The sequence below is a fragment of the Piliocolobus tephrosceles genome, chromosome 17 (assembly GCF_002776525.5).
Source record: "Piliocolobus tephrosceles isolate RC106 chromosome 17, ASM277652v3, whole genome shotgun sequence".
Lineage (NCBI taxonomy): Eukaryota > Metazoa > Chordata > Mammalia > Primates > Cercopithecidae > Piliocolobus > Piliocolobus tephrosceles.
In genome coordinates, this window is record NC_045450.1 from 42,610,879 (window position 1) to 42,626,661 (window position 15,783).

The following is a 15,783-nucleotide window of genomic DNA, read 5'->3' on the forward strand; positions in this document are numbered from 1 at the left end:
GCAATATGGAAAAGGGTTCATGGAATGAGACAGCACCGTAAACTGGATCCTTCCTCCAATTAAAACCATTCAAGACCATGAGCCTAACCAAGGCATAGAGGAGAATGCAGAGCAGTAAAAACACCATCTTGGGTGGTGGGATTTAGATGATTATTTTTCTAGTGTTCTGTGGTGTTTCCATTATATTATCTACTATCTTTTTTTTTTTTCTTGAGACAGAGTCTCAATAGCATGATCTTGGCTCACTGCAACTGCCGCCTCCCAGGTTCAAGCAATTCTCCTGCCTCAGCCTCCTTAGTAGCTGGGACTACAGGCATGAGCCACCATGCCCAGCTAATTTTTGTATTTTTTAGTAGAGATGGGGTTTTGCCATGTTGACCAGGCTTGTCTCAAACTCCTGACCTCAGGTGATCCATCTGCCTCTGCCTCCCAAAGTGCTGGGATTATAGGCATAAGCCACTGTGCCCAGCCTACATTATATTATCTAATAATACAATGGGTGGATGACACCGAAAGCACAGGTAACAAAAGCAAAACATAGACAAGTGGGATTATCTCCATCTAAAAAGCTTCTGCATAGAAGAAAAAAACAGAGTGAAAAGAAAGCCTGCAGAATGGGAGAAAATCTTTGAAAATTATATATTTGATAAATAAAAGAAACTCCTATACCTTAATATGAAAACAAACAAACACATTACCTAACTAAAAAATAGGCAAAGAACTCGAATAGACATTTCTCCAAAGAAGACATACAAATCGCCAGCAGGAATATGAAAAGCTACTCAACATCACTAATCGTCGGGTGTATTAGTCCATTTTCACACTGCTACAAAGGACTACCTAAGCCTGGATAATTTACAAAGGAAAGAAGTTTAAGTGACTTACAGTTCCATGTGGCTGGGGAGGCCTCAGGAAACTTACAATCATGGAGGAAGGCAAAGGGGGAAGCAAGGCACATCTTACACGGCAGTGAGAGAGAGGGAGGGAAAGAGAGAGACTTCTTCTTTTAAATTTATAAAGAAAAGAGGTTTAATTGACTCACAGTACTGTAGGCTTAACAGGAAATATAACTGGGAGGCCTCAGGAAACAATCATGGCAGAAGGTAGAGGGGAAACAGGTACGTCTTCCCATGACAGAGCAGGAGAGAGAGAGAGCAAATCGGGAGGAGCCACACATTTTTAAATGCCAGAAGTGCCACAGTTTTAAACCATTGGATCTCGTGAGAACTCACTATCATGAGAACAGCATGGGGAAAACCATGCTGTTCATGATCCATTCACCTCCCACCAGGTCCCTCCCTCGACACAGGGGGATTACATTTCGAGAGGAGATTTGGGTGGGGACACAGAGCCAAACCATATAATCAGGGAAATACAAATCAAAACCATAATGAGATACCATCTCACATCTGTTAAGATATCCGTGATCCAAAAAAAAACCCAGAAAATAACAAGCATTAACGAGTACGTAGAGAAATAGGAAAAATGGTATAGTCACTGTGGAAAACAGCATGGTGGTTCCTCAAAATATTATAAATAGGACTGCCATATGATCCAGCAATCCCTCTTCTGGGTGTTCATCCAAAATAATCAAAATCAGGATCTCAAAGAGATATTTGCACTCCCATGTTCATAGTAACACTATTCACAATGGCCAAGAGATGGAAACAATATAAATGTCCATCAACAGATAAAGAAAGAAAATGTGGGCTGGGTTGGTGGCTCACACCTGTAATTCCAGCACTTTGGGAGGCTAAGGCAGGTGGATTGCCTGAGCTCAGGAGTTTGAGACCAGCCTTTGTCAACATACTAAGACCCCATCTCTACAAAAAATAAAAAATTAGCTGGGTGGTGGCACGTGCCTGTAGTCCCAGCTACTCGAGAGGCTGAGAAGGGGGAAATGCTTGAGCCTAGGAGGTTGAGGCTGCAGTGGGCCAATATTACAGCACTGCACTCCAACCTGGGTGACAGAGGGAGATCTTGTCTGAAAGGAAGAAAACAGGGGAGGGGAGGGGAAGGGAGGGGAAGGGAGAGAGAGGGGGAGAAGGAGAGGGAGGGGGAGGGGGAAGGAAGGAGAAAAGAAAAGAAAAGAAGAAAGAAAAGAAAAGAAGAAAGAAAAGAAAATGTGGCATATCCATACAATGGGATATTACTCAGCCTTAAAAAGGAAGAAAATCCTGTCACATGCTACAATGTGGATGAATCTTAAGGACATTGTGCCAAGAGAAATAAGCTAGTCCCAAAAAGATAAATACTGCATGATTCCACATATATGAGATATCTAAAGTAGTCAAGCTCATAGAAACAGAAAGCAGAATGAAAAAGTAGAATGGTGGCTGCCAGGGGCTGGGGTGGGGGTGAAGGGAAGAATGGGGAGTTTCTGTTCAATGGGTATAGAGTTTCAGTTATGCAAGATGAAAAATTCTAGAGATCTGCTGTAAAATAATGTGCATATAGGTAACAATACTGTACTGTACACTTAAAATTTAAGAGTTTTTTTTTTTTTTTTTTTGAGACGGAGTCTCGCTCTGTCGCCCAGGCTGGAGTGCGGTGGCGTAATCTCAGCTCACTGCAATCTCCGCCTCCCAGGTTTACACCATTCTCCTGCCTCAGCCTTCCAAGTAGCTGGGACTACAGGCGCCTGCCACCTCGCCCGGCTAGTTTTTTGTATTTTTTTTAGTAGAGACGGGGTTCCACCGTGTTAGCCAGGATGGTCTCGATCTCCTGACCTTGTGATCCGCCCGTCTCGGCCTCCCAAAGTGCTGGGATTACAGGCTTGAGCCACCGCACCCGGCCAAGAGTTTTTTTTTTAAAAAGACTTGGTGAGTTATAATCATATGCAAGTTTTAATAGCATCCTGTCAAAAATGAAATAAAATAAAATGAGGAGGTAGCAATTCTGTAACATTTATTATATATTACTATATTATTTGCTTATTTAAAATTTTTTTAAAAATTATTTTTTGAGACAGATTCTTGTTCTGTTGCCCAAGCTTCAGTGCAATGGCACGATCCCAGTTCACTGCAACCTCTGCATCCCAGGCTCAAGCAATTCTCATGCCTCAGCCTCCTGAGTAGCTGGGATTACAAGAGTACGCCACTATGCCTAGCTACTTTTTTTTGTATTTTTAGGAAAGACAGGGTTTCGCTATGATGGCCAGGCTGGTCTTAAACTTCTGGCCTCAAACAATCCACCCACCTCAGTCTCGCAAAGTGCTGGCACTACAGGCAGGAGCCACTGTGTCCCGCTATTACTATATTATTTATTATATTATTCCTTCTAACTTATAGCTGAGGGCATTTGGGACAGGGCCTCCCATGAGAGCTTTTATAAGAGCCCTAAGCCAGGACTTAGGAAAACCAGGAAGAGGCATCATAATCCCACTTCTGACACCAACTCGCTGTGTGTGATTTTAGTCCAGCTGCTTCTCCCTCTGGCCTCAGTCTCTTCATCTGCCAGATAAACAGGTGTCACAGTGCCGAGAAAAGCCCAAGAGAAGCATAAAAGGTAACCTGTGTGTCCCCAAGGCTGAGCTTGGGACTGCGAGGGTGTCGGATTTGGCAGGAGACGGTAGCGGCAACACGGGTGAGGGTGGATTCTTTTCTGCCAAGAGGGGGCAGCTATCAGCATCCGTATCTTCCACCTGCACTTCCGGGTGCTCTTTCGTGGCAGGCACTGGGGGAGAGGAAGGAAAGGAGAAAGTCAGAGACAGACAAAAGCCGGGTCCCAGGAGTCTGGCTGTGTTCTTGAAGAAAACCACAGAAAGCATGTTTGGAGGGGGCTCTGATAGCTTCATTTCCCAATGGGGCACACAGAAAAGCTCCATGCAGGGGTTGCAAGAACGTGGTGCCTGGGGTCCTCTGAGGGTCGCAGCCACCAGCCCAGGAGCCACAAAAGAAGCCACAGAAGCCACAGGCGCTCCCCTACACAGCCTGGAGCCCAGCATCCTAGCTCTCAAAGCCCAGTTTGGTTTCCCTGCACTTGAGCAAGCTCCAAGAGCTGAGGCAGTGGCAGCCTCCAGAGAAGGCATGGGGAACCAGAGTCCTGGCACCTGGCCTAGCACAGCCTGAGTCAGCTGCTTCCCCTACTCTGAGCTTCAGTTTCCCCACCCCAATTTAGGGTGACCATGCCTTCCCAGGCATGTGGGGAGGAGCCAGAAGGCAAAGTCCTCACATTCTTAAAGATTTTTTTTTTTTTTTTTTGAGTCGGAGTCTTGCTCTGTCTCCCAGGCTGGAGTGCAGTGGAGCAATCTCAGTTCACTGCAAACTCTGCCTCCCAAGTTCATGTCATTCTCCTGTCTCAGCCTCCCAAGTAGCTGGGAATACAAGCACATGCCACCACACCCGGCTAATTTTTTGTATTTTTAGTAGAGATGGGGTTTCACCATGTTAGCCAAGATGGTCTTGATCTCCTGACCTCTTGATCCGCCCACTTCGGCCTCCCAAAGTTGCTGGGATTATAGGCGTGAGCACTCGGCCAAGTCCTCACATTCTTTTTAAAAATTATTTTATTTATTTGTTTGTTTTTGAGACAGAGGGGGTCTCACTCTGTCACCCAGGCTGGAGTGCAGTGGCACAATCACAGCTCACTGCAACCTCTGTCTCCCAGGATCAAGTGATCCTCCCCGCAGCCTCCCGAGCAGCTGGGACCACAGACGCACACCACCATGCTCAGCTAATTGTTGTATTTTTTGTAGAGATGAGGTCTTACCATGTTGCCCAGGCTGGTCTTGAACTCCTGAGCTCAGGTGATCCGCCTACCTTGGCCTCCTAAAGTGCTGGGATTACAGGCACGAGTCACTGGGCCCAGCTGGCCTCACATTCTTGAAGGGCATCAAATGGAGACATTGGCAGGGTCCCTCCAATCAAGGGCAACAGACTGCGTAGTGTGTGCTACTCCCTATTTGGGTACCTGCCTGGGTATGTCCTTGTTCTTGTACATGCCAGGGGCCCCCAAATTCATCAGCTAGCCTGACTCTGGACCTCTGAGAGGCCCTGTACTATGTCCCACATTCTGAGAATCAGGTCCTCTCCAGGGAGGCTGGACATGGCCCTACCTTGGGCTCCATCACCCACCTCAGGGACTGCAGGGACAGGTCTGCTCCAAGTCCAAGGTCAGAGGATACTGAGAGGCTGGGATGGTATTCCTCCTTCTCCCCCACACCTAGGGGGTCTACCCAATAGCAGCACAGGTGTGGGCACCAGCAAGGCAGGCAGGGATACACCCCCAAAAGAGGGAAGTGGGGGGATTTTGAAATAATTATATATGTGCTTTTTCTTTTCTTTCTTTTTTCTTTTTTTTTTTTTTTTTTTTTTTTTGAGGTGGAGTCTCACCCTGCCTCCCAGGCTGGAGTACAGTGGTGTGATCTCGGCTTCTGCAACCTCTGCCTCCCAGGTTCAAGCCATTCTCCTTCCTCAGCCTCCTGAGTAGCTGGGATTACAGGCCCCTGCCACCACAGCTGGCTAATTTTTGTATTTTTAGTAGAGACGGGGTTTCACCATATCGGCCAGGCTGGTCTCGAACACCTGATCTCAGGAGATCTGCCAGTTTCAGCCTCCCAAAGTGCTGGGATTACAGGCATGAGCCACCACACCCAGCCGATATGTGCTTTTTTCCAAATGGTCTTTATGAGAAAACCCAGCACTCTGTTAAATTGCTTACACTTACTCTATAGTTTGATGGATCGAACCCTAAATCCTCTGGAGAAGAGGATGAGCAAGACTGGAGAAGTTGTTAAAAATGTAAGGGGAGCCAGGCACAGTTGCTCATGCCTGTAATCCCGGCATTTTAGAAGACTGAGGTGGAAGGATCCCTTAAGTTCAAGAGCAGCCTGAGCAACATAGCAAAATCCCACCTCTACAAAATATACAAAATTCAGCTGGTCACAGTGTTCCACCTACTTGGGAGGCTGAGGTTGGAGGATAGCTTGAACCTGGGAGGTCAAGCTTATAGTGAGTCAAGATCGCGCCTACTATATTCCAGCCTCGGCGACAGAGCGAGACCCTGTCTCACAAAATAATAAAAAATAAAATAAAATGGAAGTAATGTTCTTACTACAGCTTCTTATTACCTTGTCTGTAGCATCTAGAATAATCATGTGCTCTAGCACAGCTGAGTCAGCCCCCTGTGTCAACTTGTCCCCGGGAACATTTTCCCAAGTGTGGGGCTCCCAGAGACTGAGGAGGACAGGAGATGATCTTTGACAGTACAGACAAAGCAAAAGATAACCTAGAATAAGAATGTTATTCTCAGTCAGGCGTGGCGGCTCACGCCTGTAATTCCAGCCCTTTGGGAGGCTAAGGCAGGAGGATCACCTGAAGTCAGGAGTTCGAGGGCAGCCTGGCCAACATGGCAAAACTCCATCTCTACTAAAAATACAAAAACTCCCCAGGCATGGTGGCATGTGCCTATAATCCCAGCTACTTGGGAGGCTGAGGCAGGAGAATGGCGTGAACGTGGGAGGCAGAGCTTGCAGTGAGCCAAGATCGTGCCACTTCACTCCAGCCTGGGCAATAGAGCAAGACTCCGTCTCAAAAAAAAAAAAAAAAAAAACAGTTACCCCTTTTTTAGTGAATACCCAGAGAGGAAGTCTCAGGTCGGTGCCTCTGTGGCCTTAGAGCCTCTCTCACACGGCCTAATCCCACTTGCAGCTAAGAGAGCATGCCCCAGATTCACACCTTCAGTGGGCCCATCCATCTCATTAGAAAACAGCAGCACCATTGTGTTTTCATTGTATTTGAGGTTATTTTTATTTATGCCTCTGTTTATGGCAAGCAATGCTGGTTTTCCATTTGAATAGTAATAAGAAGTTTTCCTATTTAAATATACTTAGTTAAATAAAAAAGAGAATCCACTGAAAGGAAAATAGTAAGCAAATAAAATTAGAGTTGGGGGTGGGCACGGTGGCTCATGCCTGTAATTCCAGCACTTTGGGAGGCTGAGGTGGGCAAATCACCTGAGGTCAGGAGTTCAAGACCAGGCTGATCAACATGGCAAAACCCTGTCTTTACTAAAAATATAAAAATTAGCCTGGCAAGGTGGCGCATGCCTGTGGTCCCAGCTACTCGGGAGGCAGAGGTTGCAGTGAGCTGAGATGGTACCATTGCACTCCAGCCTGAGCAACAGAGCAAGACTCCATCCCCCCCCCGCAAAAAAAATAGAATTGGTACAGATTTAGCAGTTATCAGGGAGTGGCCTGTGGGGGTGGGAGCTGGGGGATGCTTTGTGGTCTTTTTATTTTGTTTCCTTTTTTTTCTTCTTCTTTTTTTCCTTTTTTTTTTTTTTTGCAATTCAGTATCCTCAATATAGGGGTAGGCTGCTTTGGAGTAGTAGATTCAAGGCTTGCCTACTAGAAGGTGGAGGCCGGGGTGGCACCCCTTACTGTTGGATGATCTATGTGCCACCTCACCTCCTCTCTGTGCCCACTTCAAGCCAGGGAGAGGAGAGAAGGACAACAGTGGATGTCTTCCCATGAAATGTTCTGTCCTGCCTGGCTGGACTGATCTCAGAGGCAGCCCTGCACCATGTCAACCACAAATAAACAAGCCAATCCAAAGGGAAAGCAGGCGTGTCTGGCTTGGGTTAAGTCAGAAAGTGGCAGGGGTTAGTCCGGGGTTCCAGTATGTCCCTGAGCTCTTTGTTATCAGGCAGTGAGCAGTGGCAGCCCAAAGGCCACTACGGGGACCTTGTCACAATCAATGGATCCAGACAGCCCTCGCTCCACCCTAGCCTCTGAGGATGGCTGTCTGCACCTGGAGCTTCTTTCCTGAAATGGAATTTGCTGAGCAGCAAACTTAAGGTCAGTGGGTTCTATCTGCAATCAGCACCCACATTTCTCTTCTATTCCATTCCCCTCATTTCATTCCCCTCCAGTCTGATCCCAGACTCCCTGTCCAAGCCTCTTGGCCTAGAGATCTGAGCAAGTGGCTTGTTTAAACTAAGGTGTGAATGATTACCTATATAAAAATGATGTGCCTAAAGAAAGAATTGTATGTTTAACCCAAAGAAATGAATTGCTGGCCGGGCACAGTGGCTTACGCCTGTAATCCCAAAACTTCGGGAGGCCGAGGTGGGCAGATCATTTGATATCAGGAGTTTGAGACCACCCTGGCCAATATGGCAAAACGCCTTCTCTACTAAAACACAAAAAGTAGCCAAGCGTGATGGCATGTGCCTGTAATCCCAGCTACTCAGGAGGCTGAGGCACAAGAATTGCTAGGAGGCAGAGGTTGCAGTGAACTGAGATCACGTCACTGCACTCCAGCCTGGGTGACAGAGAGAGACTCTGTCTTAAAAAAAAAAAAAAAAAAAAAAAAAAGGAAAGAAAAAGAAAAAGAAAAAAAAAAGAAAAGAAAGAGAGAAAGAGGAAGAGAAAGAGAGTGAGAAAAAATAAATGAATTGCTAATTGTAGTGGAATTTTAGGCATGAAGAGAAGGGGGCTAAAACCTCTCAAGTCACTACCACAAAGCAGGATGAAGGTATTGATCGGCAGAGGAAGAGGAGATGGTTTTCCACAAGCACAATTACTGGTCCACACCATGACCACGGCACCCAGGGAGGTCAAGACAGCCCTAGCCATGCAGAAGCACACGCCACAGATATGAGCATGCTGGGTGGGGCGAGATTGTGCTACCTAGTTGGTGGATGGAGCTCCTGGTCTCCTTGGCGAAGCTGGAGTTGGACAAGGTGGTTCTCCGGGAGGTGAGGACAGGGATGCGGGTGATTGGGACACGGTAGCTGGGCACATTAGGGAGATGCTCTACCAGGTTTTGGAGCGCAGAGGCAGGGGCCACCTGGCCAGGTAGCTGGTCCTGGACTAGGTGATTCAGCTCCATGTTCTGGCCTGGTATAGCCATGGTGCTGGGGCCAGAGGGTCTCAGGCAGAGGTGCGACCCTGGGGACTGCAATTAGGAGCACAGAGTTGAGGGAGACGATACGTGGGGGTCCTCCCACCAGCCTAACACTACCAGCCTGGTGCCTACCTGCATTTTCAGCAGTGCTACCCAAAGCCAGAAGCATGACTCTTGTCCCTGGAGTTCAATGTCTAATGTGTCATCAGGTCCTGTGGCTGGCCACCCAAGAGCACCAAGGGACAGCCCAGGAGGCCCCCAACTTCTCATGCCCCCTCCACTTACCAACCACCAGCAGCATTTCCCAAAAATATTAGAATCAAAGAACCCAGGACTCACAGACTCTCAGATTCCTAGACCCAAAGAATCCAGGACTCAAACATTCTTAGCCTGGTAGAATTTTCCAGTCCAAAGCAGCCCTGGAGGTCAATTAATTTCACTTCCAACCAGAAGCAGTAACTCTTCCTATGGCCCTGGTTCCCCAGCTGGGTTGTGCATTGGAATCACCTGGGAAGGTCTGACAATTTCTGTTACCCAGGCCCATTCCAGAGATTCTGATGTAATGGCTGGGATGAGGCCTGGCAGCAGGAATTTTTAAATCTCCCCAGGTGATTCCAATGGGCTGTTAGGTTTGAGAACCAGGGCTCTAAGCTATTGCCCCTCAAACACAAATGTGCAGACAAATCACCAGATCTTATTCCCATGAGGAGTCTGATTCAGCAGGTCTGGACTGGGACCCAAGTTTCTCATTTCTAACCAGCCCCCGGGTTACGCCAAAGCTGGTGGGTCTAGATCCGTACTTTTTTTTTCTGAGATGGAGTCTCACTCTGTCACACAGGCTGGAGTGCAGTGGCGCAATCTGGGCTCACTGCAAGCTCTGCCTCTTGGGTTCACGCCATTCTCCTGCCTCAGCCTCCCAAGTAGCTGGCACTATAGGTGCCCGCCACCATGCCCGGCTAAGTTTTTCTATATTTAGTAGAGACAGGGTTTCACCGTGTTAGCCAGGATGGTCTCGATCTCCTGACTTCATGATCCGCCCACCTCGGCCTCCCAAAGTGCTGGGATTACAGGTGTGAGCCACTGCGCCTGGCCAGGTCCATACTTTTGAGTGCAAATGGCTATGCCTCAGCATTTCTCAGAGTGGGGGTCCCAGACCACCTGCTTCCAAATCACCTGGGGAAGGGGCAGAACCAGCCCCACTGAACCAAGCCTGCATCTGTTTGCTCCTGGTCTTTTTCATCCATGTGGGGACCCAGCCCCAGGCCTGGACTTAGTAGGAATTCCTATAGATATGTTTTGAAGTTAACAAAGAACCCTTTTCAAAGACCAGGTAGGGAGCAAGCTCAGGACACCCAGGGTTAGGACACCTGGGTCCAGTCCCATTTCAACCGCTCGCTGGCCAAGACACATCCTCGTCCCAATATTGACTCCTCCCTCAGTGCCAGCCACAGTTTGGGATGCCTTTGACACATTGTCTCCCCTACTCTGCCCAGCAACCTGTGAGCTAGGTATTATTATTGCCCCATTTTTCTTGATTTGGAAGTCATGGTTCAGAGAGGTCACAGAACTGGCTCTGGATCACACAGCAAGGAAGAGAGAGAGGAGCCAGGAGCGAAATGCAAGTCTGTGCCTTGACCTCTTGGCCAAATCCACACACACAGAACCTCAGCTTTCTCATCTGTAAAATGGCCTGTCTGCCTCACAGAGTGGCTGAAGACCCACGGCGTGGGGAAGGTGGAGTGTAAGGCACGCAATACCCGCTGGCCGGGGGTTGGGGCCCGCCTGTCCCGGCTCCAGGGCCCAGCTGTTGCTGGACTCCTTGGGGCTCTTTCTCTGCCATTGCTTGAGTTCTCAGGATTGAGGGCAGGGTGGTAAATCACAGCAAAATATATGTGCTGGGTACAGCTGGAGATCAGGAAAAGCTCAGAAAGAGACGTGGAGTCCAGGACACTCTGTTAGCAAGTTCTGGTTCCAGTTTTCACTCAGCTATGTGATGTCTGAGCCAAACCCTCACTGGGCGGTAGCCCAAGAGCTGCATCCTCATTGAGCAGAAATGGCAAGAGAGGCTGGCAGGAGGGACTGGCTGGGAGGGGCCTGCAGGAGGGGCTGGCAGAGAGAGGTTGGCAGGAAGGAGGTGGCTGGGATCGGGATTTCCCCAGCCCCACTGGGAGTCCTGGGCCTCAGCGCAATTCCTTAGAGCCTTTGAGATATATCAGTAGGCTCTGATAACGTGGCCCCAAGACACCAAGGATGGGATTTTCCTGAAGACAGGATGGCTGAGGGGGCAATGGGGGGAAGGAGATGGAGGGTGAGGAGGAGGGGTTGCCCCTGCACGGAGGCTGCCTCCAGCCTGAAAGGACCACAGATATTCTTGTGCAAACCACCACCACCACCACCACCACACCTACCTCCTGAACTGGCAGCCTTGGCCTCAGCCTCAGGCTCCTCCTTGGTCTCGGCGCGGTCCTGGTGTTCCTTTTCAGCCTCCTCTTCAGCCTCCTCCTTGGCCTTCTCTTCAGCCTCCCTCTCGGCCTCCTCCCCAGCTTCCTCCCACAGCTTCTGCAAAGATAAAGTGGAAACAGGAACTGTAACCATCAGCCCCCAGCCCTAGTCTCAGCAGCTCCTGTTAGATCTGCCTTCAGGAGTCCACATGGGCCCAGTTCTGCTTCTTGCCCTGTCCAGCCAGTCAGGTCCTGCCAGCCCACCTTCTGGGCATCTCGGGAGTAGCCTACAACCTGTAGAGGGCAGTGTACCCAGGACCTACGGGTCCTAACAGCTGGACGTGTCACCTGTGATGAGGGACACTCTCCTTGCAGCCTGGCACATGGGGGAACAAAGCATCCACAGCACCACACTTCACAGTGTGCGAGCCCTTTGGGGTCCTCCTACAGGCCCCAGGGAGGTGTCTGTAGCCCCCTCATACACAGGTGGCCACTGGGACCCAGAGTGGGGAGGTGACTTGCCCTAAGCTAGGCATCCACAGGAGGACTCGAGCCGGGTCCACCCGACTCCCAACCCATGGCCTAGGCCACTATCTGACCCCTTTCAAGAAGGGGTCTCGCAGGACCTGCCACCCTGCCCCCTCTGTCCTGTGGGCATCTGACCAGCCAAAACTCCCCCTGCAAGCAAAGTGGACAAGGTCCCCATCCTTCCACCGATGCCAAGCCAGGCCTCAGAGGTGCCGGTGCCTGGTGCTTCTCATACCTGGTCTGAAGCGCTCTGGGGCCGGGTTCTGTCTTCTTCACTCTGGCCCACGCCCACCTGCGACACCACACAGCTATCCAGCAGCACCCTGTGACCCGGGGTGGGGTGGGGGTAGGGGGCAGGAGAAAAGGACTGGGTTACGGGTGTTAAAGGTTTCACCAGCCCTGCTGAGGGCCACACTCTGTGCCAGGAACGGAGGGCACAGAGATGCCCAAGAACAGGTCTCACCCTCAGGAGCCTCCAGGGCAGTGTCCTGCTAACAATCTTCCCATGTGAGATGTGCACTCAGCAAGGCACTGTGAAGGACATGCCACAACTCTGCTAGGAAGGAGGGCTTCCTGGAAGAGGTGGCCTGTAAGCTGAGCCTCCAGGATGATGATTTTACCACAGAGAATTGGGGGGAGGAAGAGGTTGTCCAGGAAATGGGAACAGCATGTGTGAGAAATGCATGGAAGACGGTTGGAGGAGCTGTCATCTGGGGTCTCCCAGTCTCCAGGCAATCTTGATGATGGGCAGAGCATGACAAAAGTGAGGCCTAGAGAGGTGAAGTGACCTGGCAAAGTCACACAGCAAATTGTCCCAAACCACACAAATCTCAAACCCAGGCCCTGGTTCTTCTCATGCCATGAGATCAGAGCCACTGCAACTGCTGAAGATTTCATGGGTGCTGGGCCCAGGCAGCAGGCATACATAGTGATAGGGCCAGGGGTGAGGCCGCAGTGGGCAGGGAGGGCTGTGGCAAATTGGAGAACCCATGTCCATTTGAAGGCAGCAACCCCCACTCCACTGGGAAAGGGGGCCAGGTGGCCAGATCATTCACAGAGCCTGAAAAATATGTTTCTAAGGTGAAGTTGTCTGGTGTTTAGATGCTGATAATTCAAATTAATATATCTTTATTAATATGCTGTAGCCAAAAGAACCTGTCTCCTGGCTAAATTAGATGTCCGTGTGCAACCTCTGGGTTAAAATGATGACTCAGGACTAGGAACTAATGTGATTTTTGTAGTTAGGATTAGTTCCTGCTTCGTAACAGCCCCTCCCCAACCCTCAGACTCCTGTCATCCAGGGGCTCACAGAGGATGCTCTGGGGCGTCTGCCACCCAGGAAACCTGAATGCATCATTCTCTACCCAGAGGGTCAAGTCTCAGCCCTCCCAAGCAAGGACGGTGGGGTAGGAAGGTGGGGACGGGATTGTTGCCTAGTCAGTCTGGAGCCAGCTGCTTGGCAGCAGAAATCAGTCAGTAATCACTGCCACAGCGGCTCCTGGGCTGTGTGCCAGGCACTCTGCATGCAAAGTCTCCCCAGATCCTCCTCCAAATTACCCTGAGAAATCTATAAATGCGGTACACCACGGCAACAAAATCATATGATCATCCCAACAGATGCAGAAAAAGCAATTGACAAAATTCAGCATCGTTCCATGATCAAATCTTTCAACAAATTACGTATAGAAGGAATGGACCGCAATACAACAAAGGCCATTATGACAAGCCCACAGCTGACATCATACTCAATAGTGAAAAGCTGAAAGCTTTTCCTTTAAGATCAAGAACAAGACAAGCATGCCTACTCTCACCAGTTCTTTTTCTTTTTCTTTTTCTTTTTTTGTTTGTTTGTTTGTTTGTTTGTTTTTGAGACAGGGTCTTACTCTGTCACCAAGGCTGGAGTGCAGTGGTATGATCATAGCTCACTACAGCCTCAACCTCCCGGGCTCAAACCATCCTCCTGCCTCAGTCTCCTGAGTAGCTGGGACTACAGGCAGGCGCCACCACTCCTGGATATTTTTGGTTTTGTTTTGTTTTGGGTTTTTGGTATTTTTAGTAGAGACAGGGTCTTGCTACATTGCCCAGGCTGGTCTCAAACTCCTGGCCTCAAGTGATCCTCCCACCTTGGTCTCCCAAAGTGTTGGGATTATAGATGTGACCCACCATGCCTGACCCACTCTCACCACTTCTATTCAATGTAGTATAAGAGATCCTGGCTAGAGCAATTAGGCAAGAAGAAGAAATTAAAGGCATCCAGATTGGAAGGGAAGAAATTAAATTGTTCCTCTTTGCAGATAACTTGATCTTATATATTAAAAAAATCCTAAAGATTCCACCACAAAAACTGTTAGAACTGATAAACCAATTCAGTAAAGTTGCAGGATATAAAATCAACATAGAAAATTCAGTAGCATTTCAATATGCTAACAATGAACTATCTGAAAAAGAAATGAAACAACGCTATTTACAATAGCCATAAAGTAAAATAAAAAGCTTAGGAATAAATTTAATCAAGAAGGTAACAGAACCGTATGCTGAAAACTATAAAACATCAATGAAAGAAACTCAAGAAGATTGCTGGGTGTGGTGGCCCATGCCTGTAATCTCAGCATTTTGGGAGGCTGAGACAGGAGGATTGCTTGAGCTTAGGAGTTCGAGACCAGCCTGAACAACAAGGCAAAATCCCATCTCTGTAAGATACAAAAACTAGCTGGGTGTGGTGGCATGTGCCTGTGGTCCAAGCTACTTGGAAGGCTGAGGTGGGAGGATTGCTTAAGCCTGGGAAGTGGAGGCTGCAATGAGCTGTGATTGCACCACTGTACTCCAGCCTGGGCAACACAGCAAGACCCTGTCTCAAAAACAACAACAACAACAACAACAAAAACCCTACCCACATTGATTGAACACTACTTAAATGTAACATCTGAAACTATAAAACCACTTGAAGAAAATATAGGGGAAAAGCTCTATGACATCGGTCTAAGCAGTGAGTTTTAAAAATATGAACCCAAGAGCACAGGCAATGAAAGCAAAAATATACAAAATGGGATTACATCAAACTAAAAACCTTGTGCACAGCCAAGGAAACTATCAACAGACTGAAGAGACAACCTAAAGAACAGGAGAAAATACTTGCAAATCGTTAGTTGAATAAGGGGTTAATTTCCAAAATATATAAGAAACTCAACTCAATTGTAAGAAAAAAACTGATTTTAAAAAATGGGCAAAGAATCTGAATAGACATGTCTCGGTGTCTCAAAAGATGACATACAAATGGCCAACAGGTATATGAAAAGATGCTTAACATCACGAATCATCAGAGAAATGCAAATCAAAACCACAATGAAATATCAACTTCTCACCTGTTAGAATGGCAATTATCAAAAAGACAAGATAGGCCGGGTGCAGTGGCTCACACCTGTAATCCAAGCACTTTGGGAGGCTGAGGCGGGCAGATCATGAGGTCAGGAGTTCGAGACCAGCCTGGCCAACATAGTGAAACCCTGTCTCTACTAAAAATACAAAAATTATGCAGGCGTGGCGGCACGCTCCTGTAATCCCAGCTACTTGGGAGGCTGAGGCAGGAGAATCGCTTGAACCCCGGACACGGAGGTTGCAGTGAACTGAGATTGCACCATTGCACTCCAGCTGGGGCAACACAGTGAGACTCTGTCTCCCAGCCCCGCCCCAAAAAAGACAAGATAGCAAGTGTTGGTGAGGATGCAGTGGAAAGGGAACACTTACACGCTGTTGGTGGGATTGTAAATTAACACAACCATTATGGAAAAGAATACAGAAGTTCCTCAAAAAGTTAAAAATGAAACTACCATATGATTCAGCTGTTGGGTACAGATCCAAGGGAAATGAAAACAGTATGTTGAAGAGATGTCTGCACTCCTATCATTGCAGCATTAATTTTTTTTTTTTTTTTCGAGACAGGGTCTCGTTGTGTCGCCCAGGCTGCA

The 15,783-nt window shown here is 48.4% G+C and overlaps 1 protein-coding gene across 2 annotated transcripts in view; it reads right to left on the minus strand.

Moving 5' to 3' along the window:
* CNGB1 (cyclic nucleotide gated channel subunit beta 1) overlaps positions 1-15,783 on the minus strand; it is a 90,511-nt gene that overhangs the window by 46,992 nt on the left and 27,736 nt on the right. For both annotated transcript variants that reach the window (XM_026456872.2, XM_026456871.2), the window contains exons 15-17: positions 12,054-12,141; positions 11,258-11,408; positions 3,513-3,675 (exon numbers count right to left, since the gene is read on the minus strand). In XM_026456872.2, the coding sequence (XP_026312657.1) occupies positions 3,513-3,675; positions 11,258-11,408; positions 12,054-12,141 (402 nt within the window). The remainder of the gene's footprint in view (positions 1-3,512; positions 3,676-11,257; positions 11,409-12,053; positions 12,142-15,783) is intronic.